This window comes from Herpailurus yagouaroundi, unplaced genomic scaffold (genome assembly GCF_014898765.1).
Source record: "Herpailurus yagouaroundi ecotype Mexico unplaced genomic scaffold, PumYag 219, whole genome shotgun sequence".
In the NCBI taxonomy this organism is placed as follows: Eukaryota; Metazoa; Chordata; class Mammalia; order Carnivora; family Felidae; genus Herpailurus; species Herpailurus yagouaroundi.
In genome coordinates, this window is record NW_024412450.1 from 2,275,413 (window position 1) to 2,285,725 (window position 10,313).

Consider the following 10,313-nt stretch of genomic DNA (forward strand, 5'->3'; position numbering starts at 1 on the left):
CTGGGCTCAGGGCCCCCATATCTGCCCCCTCCAGCAACCTGCCTCTCTGGGGCTGACACACAGGCATATACATCTCTCTAGAAGTGGTTCCACCACAGGAACCTGAAGCTAGGAAAAGTTATGGCGGAACATCATTGGCTAAGGGCACAGGAAGAGGAGAGACTGTCTGCAGGTCCGGTGAAGTTCGCGGAGTCTGGGGAAGCGCCCCCTCCAAGCATCTTTAGGGGGGGGGTCTGGCTCCCTGTTCTGGCCCCTGTGTGTCTCTGGAGCAGCCTGGTGTGTGTGTTGGGAGGGGTGCTGTCCTGGGGCTTGCTGACTGTGAGACTTGGGTCACATCATGCCCTCTGACCCTCATGTGGTGTCGAAGCATTTAAGGTAAATGTCTCTGACTCTTGCATGGCATGGAGTGGGGGCAGGGAGTAGGGGACCTGGGGCAGGGGCCTGAGAAGGCTCTGGTGTGGATGTTCAGAAAAGAGAGGGGACAGTGAGTTGGCAGGAAGCTGTATGAGTCAGAGGAACAGGAGACCTGGAATCAGGGAACAGGACGTTAGCCAAGAGCAGCCCTGCAGGTGACAGCTGAGAACACCTGCATCATGGTTAGGACTAATGTCACACAGAATTGTCCACAAATATCCCACCAGGGCTGGGAAGAGGCTGGAGGCCTCAGGGTCTCACTCCCCCTGCAGGTGACTGCCCGGCTCTCTGTCCTCCACTGGCCCGACCAGCAGAGGCACGGCCAGGCCAGCCTGTGGGGTGAGGGATGATAATTCATTGCACATCAGGTTCTCCTGGAAATTCAAAGTGGGACCATGATGAACATGTCACTAGGCACTGGAGGAGCCATAGCGGAAGAAAGCAGAGCACCCAGCCACGTATTGGAGCAAGTGTGGTGACACGTCCTGCTGAGTGGCCCCAGGGTCGCCCTGTCTCTGGGCCTCGTGTCCTTTTCTAGCAGTTCCAGACACACAAATGCAGTATTGGGTGGTGGCCCTGAGCGTGGACGTGGAGCCACATCACCTGAGCCCTAGTGTGCGCCATGGGATGTGCCCGCTTGCCCTTAGCCACCTGCCCGTCGGGGACGGTTGTCGGCCGACCCTGCAGGGTTGTGGTGAGAGTCAGCATATAAAATACTCAATGTGGTGACAGGCCAGAGGGAGGGCTGCATGTGTCTGCTATTATTATTATTATTAGCATTTTAAAATCTCTAGTCCTTGCTCTGAGGCCTGGTTTTGTGCTCCCAGCGCCCCAGCCGTACCTTCCCATGAGGCCTGGGGTGGAAAAATCCCATTTTCCTTATTTGCATGTCTGCTTTCCTAGTATTCTGAACTAACTTGAGAGAGCCTCCATTCTTGGTCGTGGAGTGGAGTGTAAGTTGTGAAAACTCAGGTGCAGACCTGTGGGGTCCTGGAGGAGGTGATGCGGAGCATCAGCCCTTCGAGGGAGGACCCTGAGAGCAGATCTGTGACTAGCAGAGCACGGAGCTTCACCGAGTCACCGTGTTTCAGGATCTACCCTCTTCCCCTGCACGGACACCACCCTCCAGGTCAGGGAAGCATCACCAGCAGGGGTGAGGGGCGGAGCGGCGGCGTGAGCGTTTTCACGCACGAGTGGTTGTGTTGCTCAGCATGAGAAATAGGTCCTGTCGTCCTGAGTCCCAGTCGTCGTGCGGACTGTGGCTGCACTGGCTTGCTCACCGGGACCCACCGCACCTGTCTCGGAACAGGGCGGTGCCGTGTAGGGGTTAAGACCCGTTAGTCAGACGTGCATTACGGCCCTGGGAGCACCACCTCTGCTGCACACACAGCCCAAAGTCACCAGGCCTCGGCTTCCTTCCCTTGAAGACGGGACACGAAGGGGATGCGCCTCGTGGAGTGGCCAAGGTTAGGGGGTGTGATGCGTGTCAGGCCCCCCGCAGGTGGGGACCCCGCTAACACCAGTAAAAATAAACAGAAAAACACAATCCGCTTTCTGGTGGAACCCCGGGTGTTGGGGTTTTGGATGTGTATTATCATCATACAGAGACTTGTTATGTGTCCGTTGTTTTGAATATACAACATTTTATATGAAACACTATGAATGTGCCCGGAGGGAGCCATCAGTCCCCCCCGCAGTTCCAGCTCCCGGTGCCCTTGCCTCTTCCACCTGCCGACCTGGGCGCCAGTGAGGAGGTGGCCCAACATTTAGTTGGTGTGGAAGCAGAGCGAACACAGATAACACTAAGAGGTTGTGGTGAGGGCTATGTCCAGGCAGAAAGGAAGACAGTGACTAAAATGCATGAAGACAATGCTTTTATTGCACACAGGAGTTAACATTCCACCCGGGGCGACCGAAGTCCTTCTCCACACTCTAGTGCTCGTGCCCGTCCCAGGTCCGCACCGGACGGCATCCCCCGTACCACGCGGCCCCACGCAGCCTGGTCTCTCCTGGCATCCTGCACGTGCCCTTCCCTGAGCTGGCTCCCTCCTCTCCCCCTGATGCCTGGAGCTGCGTGAACTCTGGTGCAGTTTACCCAGCACCCCGCCCCCCCCCCACCTGCTATTCTGCACCCCTGCATCTTGGCTCCACAGCTAAGCCTCACCCCTGCCCACCCTTTCCAGGCCCCAGGTGGCGATCAGCAGAGTGGAGTAAGATTCTCTGCAGGGGAATGTAGGGTCCATGGGTTACGGCCTCGCCTCCCAGCAAGACCCACACCTTGGTCTCAGGCGAAAGAGCCCCCCCGGGCGGAGGGAGGCCTCAGTGGCGTCAGGGTCTCACAAGGACTGCGGCCCAATATGGCCCGGGGCCACCAGTCAGCCATCCCTCCTTCCCCCTCTGAACACACTCATCTCTCAGAGCCATCCTTTCCAGAAAGCCCTCCCGGGGGGGCCAGGCCCCATCCTCTGAGCTCCCCAACCGCCAGGGCGGCTCATCCCCAGCCTCCATCACTCCCATGTCCTCTGTCTGGTGTGTGAGTTCCTTCAGATCCTGAAGTTTTTCCTTTTCCTTTTCAGACCGCCAGGGGTTGCCATCCTGCCTGGTTCACGGTCAGCACACACTAAATGATTCTGGAGGGTGCGAGGGAACGAACCCGATGTTTTTGGGAGAAGATGTGACGTAGGCCTGTGCCCTGCCTGTGATCACACAGCTGGTTGATCTCAGGCTGGGGACTCGCCAGGGTCCGCCCCCCGCATGCGCTGGCCTCTGCTGGGGGTCCCAGAGAGAGGTGGGTCAGCAGACTGCAGGGCACTGCCCTGGTCCTTGCAAAGTCCTCAGCCGACACATTTCTGTTCCCCCGGATGAGTCTGGACTTGGAGGAGGGCGGCCGTGCCCTCTCAGGAACTCAGGGAGAAGCTGGAGCCTCGGCCCCAGAGCCCGAAGAAGGGGAGGACCTTCTGGGTGAAGGAGGCAGTGAAGGTGTAGATGGGCTGCTGGCTGATGGCGTTGGCGAAGGTCACCCAGCCCACCTCGTAGTCCAGGGACACCCGCACCTGCCGGGGCTGCTCCTCCAGGGCCAGCCGCGTGGGGAAGGAGCCCAGAGCCGAGACGAAGCCCCAGGCCAGCCTCACGGCCCACACGCCCTCCTCGGGCCGCTGCCTCAGCTCCCCCTTCCGCCGCACATCCTCACGGGCCACACCCACCGTGCAGCTGCCCCCGTGGGCCAGGTCCAGCTTTACCAGCCACGTGTGCCGCCCCCCCGTGAAGCCACCGCGGGCCAGGACGCAGGTGGCCCGGTCGAAACGCTCCGGGTTGTCCGGCGAGCTCTGCCATTTGTAGGAGAACTGAGCCCGCTGGTGGTCCTCAGACAGCAGGAGCTTCGGGTGCGAGGTCTGGGGGTCCAGAGAGAGGCACGCTGCGGGGAAAGCCCGAAGGGACAGAGATGGCCACTCACTCAGCACCTCCAGAGAAGACCTGAAGGCCCTCCCTCCCACCTGCTGGAGTCACTGTGCACATCAGGCACAGCAGTGTGTGCGTCACCGGGTCACTTGTTAATTGTAGAACCAGATCAGAGTCCCCTCGTCCGGGAAGCCTTCCCTGATAACACCTTGTCCCAGTCCCATATAACCTTTCTCCCCCCTCCTCACGTGTGGGCAGGGACTCTGGCCATGCCCAGCGTGGAGCCCTGCCAAATTTTCTGTTTTGATTTCAGGTTCCCCATGCTGTTCCCCCTCCCGTTCTGACACCCGCTCCTCACCTGGCTCATAGTCCAACTCGAAGCAGAGTTTCTCTGTAGAGAGGACGTGAAACAAGATGAGATTCCCTTCGTCTCACAAAACCACAGAACATTTCACAAAGAGGAAACTGAGCCCCAGAGAGAGAAGGGACAAAGGTTTAGTGGTTCAAAACCCGGCCTCAGATCCCTGCAGCGCTTGCCAAAGCCTGACTGCGACTCGGACGGCCAAGGACATGGGCTCCTAGCAGGATCCCAGGGTGAGGTCGTGGGTCACTGCCCTTGCCCTGGGTGGACCTCACTGAGCTCAGGACACGTGAGGTGCTCCGGAAACGTCTACTCCAAGAGCAGATAAGGGGTTAATTTATTTCTTGTTTTCCTTGTAAATGATTTCTGGAATAGGCAACGGCCAGCCTTTGGTTAGAGTAAAATGCTCTTCATTGCCAGCCCTCTGGGCGGACTTGTAGGGTGGACTGAGTGCAGGCCTCTTCCGGGCGGGCCATTCAGAGACCAGGGGCAGCGTTCCTGATGTCCCTGTGGGTGGGGGCTGAGAGCCACAGGCCTGACCCGCTTCTGAGCATTCACACCTTTTCTCGTCACCACAACCTTTCTGGGGTCTCCCACCTGTGTGCCCGGCCGTGTGGGAGGAAGGGGAGGGAGACAGGTCAGCCATGCAGGGCAGAGAGAAATAGTGCCGCTGGTTATTAATGAGCAGTGTTCACCATCAAAACCTTATCATGCAGAGGAGCCTGCATGGCTCAGTCAGCTGAGCCTCTGACGCTCACGGTTTGTGAGATCGAGACCCACGTCGGGCTCGGAGCTGACATCTTGGAGCCCGCTTGGGATTCTCTCTCCCTCTCTCTCTGCCCCTCCCCCGCTTGCTCTCTCCCTGTCTCTCTCTCAAAATAAATACGTAAACTTTATATAAGAAAAACTTATGCAGGGCACCTGGGTGGCTCAGTCGGTTAAGTGTCCGACTTCGGCTCAGGTCATGACCTTGCAGCTGGTGACTTCAAGCCCCACGTCAGGCTCTGTGCTGGCAGCTGGGAGCCTGGAGCCTGCTTTGGATTCTGTGTCTCCCTTTCCCTCTGCCCCTCCCCCACTAGTGTTCTGTCTTTCTCTCTCTCAAAAATAAACATTAAGAAAAATTTTAAAAAAATTTATCATGCATTACAAATGCCTCTTTTTTAAAGTATTGAGAATGACAGGTTTTGTTAACCATTATTTTTTATAGTGGTTAATGCCAATAGATCAGATTTATTTAATTATTTTTAAAATCAGTTAAATCTTTTCAGAAATCTTCATCTTCATTATCTCTTCTCATTGTCACGTTATCCTGACAAGCATATTTTATTTTTAATTTTTTAACGTTTATTTATTATCGAGACACCGAGAGAGACAGAGCACGAGCAGGAGAGGGGCAGAGAGGGGGAGACACAGACTCTGAAGCAGGCTCCAGGCTCTGAGCTGTCAGCACAGAGCCCCACGCGGGGCTCGAACTCACGGACCGTGAGATCATGACCTGAGCCAAAGTCGGACGCTTAACTGACTGAGCCGCCCAGGTGCCGCTGACGAGCATATTTTATAAAGATGTGCGGATAAGACAGGAGAGGGGTGTAAGCCTTGCCAGACGTCACTCAAGCATGGGGCAGGGCACGCAGAGGGCATTCCCAGCCCAGGCTTCACGGGTCCTCTTACCCAGAAACAGCTTCACCTTCCTCTGCAGTGGGACAGCCTGCTGCGGGAAGTCCCGAATCCTCTGGCCCAGCTCAGGGGACACAGCCTCTGGTCTCCGGCACTTCCTGGTCTCACATCTAGGGGCACACGAAGGTCGGGATTTGGGAATCGTCCCCCATGGCAATGTCCCCAGGCTCAGCTGGCTGCCTGCCGACCAGGCGTGAAGGTGCAGTTCCCATGGGCAGAGCTTCTTCCTCTGGGATGGACCCCACTACCTACTCTCGGCAGCTGCGTGTGGACATGCATTTGAGGGCTTTCGCCCCTGACGTGAGGGTGCCGTGTGCAGACATGGGGTGAAGCGTGCTTGTGCGCAAGCGGGAGTGGGGAGGGCAGCCCACGACTCACCTGAGCAGAGTACTTCTGATGTCCTGCGAGAAAGAGGGGAGAGCAGATCAGTCCCCACTTCCTTATTCCCAGGAAAGACAAATACCGTGTTCCCCGGTAGGCAAAGGGCCCCCGATCCCAGAGTCACAGAGCTTTAGGGTTTACAAGGCATCAGGATCCCAGACACCAAGCCCTGTATCTTATGGATCCATACAGTTAGGCGACCTGGCTGCCGGCTGGAGGCCCAGGCCCCCTGCTTTCTCAGCACCCCCAGCAGGGAGCTGCGTGTCTTCCCTCCTGTGTGCAGAAGTGAAATGCACCGGGAAGAACTTCCTGACCGGTGGGGGTGACATGGCACAGGATGCCCTGGAAAGAGCTCCTGGTGCCTGCAAAGCACTCGATGCTTAGTGCCGCGTTCAGCCGCACTTTCCTGTTGGACCCTCACAAACCACCCGAGAGGTCGGCATGAACAGAGCTCTCCCTGCCGATGGGCAGTGGGACGAACAGTCAAAGGCCTGTGAGGGAGGGGGTGCAGGTGCAGGGGTTCAGAGGCGAGCACGTGGGACCAGGCCTCACCGTCAGGAGCCCTCGCGCTGGCCTCTCATTCTTCTCCTCCAGTTCTGAGATCAGGCTGCCAAAGCGGCAGATCTCCTCACTGACCAGCACGTCGAACTCCTCCCGTTGCCTCAAGATGTCCGCATCCAGCGCCTCCAGCTGGGCCAGGAGGACGCTTTGCTGTTCCTCCAGGAACTGGCTCAGATACGCAAACTCGAAAATCACTTTCTGCCTCTTGGTGGCCACCTGCGACTGAAGGGGCAGGAGGAGAGGCCAGGGGGGTCATTTCTCTTCCTTCTTTCCCTTCCTCAGCTTTCTTTTCCTTCCTTGGTTCACTGCCTTCTCCCTCTGGCCCAGGTTCATGCCCTCTGGGGTTTGGTGGAAACTCAGAGCCCCAACCCCCAGGTCCCTAGACAGTACGGCATCCCTCCCGTGGCTGCACTGATCCCCCAGCACGGCTGTCGCCCCGTCCGCCGGGGCTTCTACGCACGCACGTGGCTGAGGGGAGGTGATGAGGAGGTGATGGGGACACCCAATCCCCTGCCCTTCACAACGCGCACTCTATGCACGGCACTGAGCTCATTATACACACAATCTCATTCGGTTCTATGGCAATTCCATGAGGTCACGACGACTTTAATCTCACAGGAAGATAAATTCGGGACAGAGATTTGCATGAGGGAGTCAGGGTTCACACGCAGAGTGACTTGGAAGCCCTCCATGCCAGGCCACCTGGGTCCGGATGGAGGAAAGGGGTCTGGGAAGGGACACGGACCTACCAGCAGGACTTGGGTCCTCTGGTTTTCTCTTGCCTGGATTCTTTGAATCTCTTCTCTCTCTTTTCTTAGACCCTCAAGACACTTCTGTATCTGCTCCTGGAGAGAAAGAGCATAAACCATTTAAGACGGAAACATCGACTTGTAAAGAGGGGTCATCCCATCCAACCCCCCGCCTCCAGGGGTTGGTGGCCTGAGGGGTCTTTTTCTTCTTGCTTCGCTTTCCAAGAATTGTGATCGAAGCTGTCCTCTTCACCTGTGCCAGCACCCGCTGTGCCTTGGTTTCCCCCCCTGAGCCTTCCTGTCTTCAGGATAAGCACCCTGACTTGTTTCGTCTTTGGTAAGCTGTCTGTGGGACTGTCCTGAGCTCGACAAGCCCTGCTTTGAAAGTATTCCCACTTTCTCCCTGATCTTGAGGAAACGAATTCAAACAAGCTTTTCTTGTGAATACAATCAATTTCCTGCGTGTGATTCCGGAAGGGAGAAGAAACTCGGATGATGTGAGAATAGTCCGTAATTGTTTTAAACATTGCTTGCTCTAGAACAGAGTTGGGTAGAGGTGCACACACGTAGGTGTACGTTCGGAAGTACAGTTAGGACCCTCGCCGTCCAATGCGTGCAGACACCCACATTTGCTGAAACACAGTGTGTGAGTGACTCAAAGGTGCTCAGATTTAATGAAAGATAAAGCTGCACCCCACATACGTGTACCCAACCTGCGTGCAAACATGCATTTACTCACAGACATGACCACTCCCACAGTACACTTACACACTCAGTCAGCCGCGCACTGGTGAACACGCAAACACTCCGGCCTGTTCCGTACTGTTTGGGCCTCATTCCCTCACATACAAACCCTGTGTCCTGAGGCCCTGTGTGCGGACACACACTCTCACGTCATGGCCACTCCGTCGCTCAGTGCACGTTCACCGAGCTACATGTCGGCCGTGAGTGAACAGCTCAGAACGTGCGGATGCACAAACACCGACCCTGCACCCAGAGCTGCCTGCATGCTGACAGAGTGGGGGAGACAGACTCCTACCCGGTAGGGCCCGGCTGCGTCCTCCAGGAAGCGCACGGTGTGGGCCTGGTGCGCCCAGGCCTCGCGGCACAGCACGCACAGCTGCGTCTCATCGTCCTCGCAGAAGAAGTAGATCTTCTCCCCGTGCTCCTTGCACACGTCCTCCTCGTCCAGGCCCGGCGTGGGCGCCAGCCTGAGGCGCTCGATGTTGTCCACCACGCTGGCCAGCTGCCAGTTGGGCCGCAAGCCCGCCGGGCGGAAGGACTGCTTGCAGAGCGGGCAGGCGAGGGACTCCTCTGGCTCCGGGCCCGGGACCTCACAGTAGCGGGTCAGGCAGCTGCGGCAGAAGTTGTGGCCGCAGTCGATGGTGACCGGCTCCCTGAGGGTGCCTTGGCAGATGGGGCAGCTGACCTCATCCACCAGACTGCTCACAGAGGCGGCCGAGGCCATGGTGCCGCTGTGCCCACTGGCTCCTCAAGGTCGCCCTCTCTGCTTGGCTGGGGAAGCGGTCAGGACACACGGGCACATCTCACACACGCACGGGCACCCTCATGGTCACCTGCACACACACGTGCCCAGAGGCAAGGCATCCGCCTACACGCCCGGGGTCTTCTGTCCCTGTCCCAAAGCCACAGATGCGACGGTCCAAGACAGACAGACAAGCAGCAGAGGGGAGGGGGGACGAAGAGCCCGCAGCTGCAGAGGTGACCTCGGTTACTCTCTGGGCTGGTGTCCGCAGCCTGGGGCTCAGCGTTCCCTCCTGTTCATCCACACACACGTCAGTGCTGCTATCTCGGCCGCCCACACTTGACAGATAGGTCCCTCGTTTGGGGGTGGGAGGGAGACTGAGTCAGAGAGCAGAGACGCCAGCCCAGCCCCTGCAACGTGGCCAGCTGTGCCCAGGGAGATTACAGGTATCAGCGGGCCCAGGGCAAGCAGTGGGCAGGCAGGGGCTGTCGGGACCCAGATAAGGCAGTGCTCAGGGCAACACAGCCCAGGCGGCTTCCCCAGTGATGCCCCCAGCGGCCTGCCACAGGCTTCTAAGTAGGCTGCCCCAAACCCCCCGTGGGGGAGACAGAGAAAAAGAGCAGCGGCCAGCACTCATTTATGGTGACTGCACACCCCACACTCCTACCCCCCAGCCCAATGACACCCATGCTGTCAGTGTGGAGCTTGGGCAAAGCTGGGTTATTCTTGCCCAAGGCAGCAGGAGGAAGGTGGACGGCCATAATAGGCACTCAGAGCTGTGTGTCCCACATAGAAATACAGCGTGAGCCACAGATGCAAGCAAACTTCCTTAGTAGCCATATTCTAAAAAGTGAAATTAATTTTAATGTTTTGTTAACCCCAAATACTATCATTTCAACACGTGATTGGTCTGAAGATAAGAAATGAGAGATTTTGTGCTCTTTCTAACTGGTGCTAAGTCTTTGAAATCGGGGTGTATTTCACACTGTGGCACATCTCAGCTGGGACTGGCCACACTTCCAGGCCCGGCCATCGCAGGGGACTGAGGGCTGCACCCTCCGGAGGGGCGGGCCGGTGGGAAGGGGTGAACAGTCCGTGTGACAATGGGAGTTTTCTTTGGTTTTATCCAAGGACGCAGGGGATCGGATGAAGAATCATGGTTGTTTGACCGTCACCTGGGCCTGGGGCTCAGGAGGAGCACCTGTCTGGAAGGCCAGGAGAGGAGGCTGGGAGAGAAAGCCAGGAAAGGAGTCTGGGAGAGGAGGCTGGCACTGGAGGCCAGGAG

General features: G+C 57.5%; 1 protein-coding gene across 1 annotated transcript; it reads right to left on the reverse strand.

Moving 5' to 3' along the window:
* Positions 1 to 2,271: 2,271 nt before the first annotated feature.
* Positions 2,272 to 9,328, reverse strand: LOC121018376 (tripartite motif-containing protein 10-like). The gene is made up of 7 exons (XM_040457115.1): positions 8,582 to 9,328; positions 7,543 to 7,638; positions 6,785 to 7,015; positions 6,230 to 6,252; positions 5,846 to 5,961; positions 4,172 to 4,204; positions 2,272 to 3,829 (listed from the first exon to the last, which is right to left on the reverse strand). The coding sequence occupies exons 1-7, from the start codon at positions 9,008 to 9,010 to the stop codon at positions 3,312 to 3,314; spliced, it is 1,446 nt and encodes a 481-aa protein (XP_040313049.1). The 5' UTR covers positions 9,011 to 9,328; the 3' UTR covers positions 2,272 to 3,311.
* Between the last annotated feature and the right edge of the window lie 985 nt (positions 9,329 to 10,313).

Bases quoted from the DNA above. Each gene is read 5' to 3' on its own strand.
- LOC121018376 (XM_040457115.1), bottom strand. From the start codon at position 9,010: ATGGCCTCGGCCGCCTCTGTGAGCAGTCTGGTGGATGAGGTCAGCTGC. The intron at 7,639-8,581 runs GTAGGAGTCTGT...CTTTCTCTCCAG, and splicing joins ACGCAGCCGGGCCCTACCGG to GAGCAGATACAGAAGTGTCT. The intron at 5,962-6,229 runs GTGAGTCGTGGG...GTGTGCCCCTAG, and splicing joins ATCAGAAGTACTCTGCTCAG to ATGTGAGACCAGGAAGTGCC.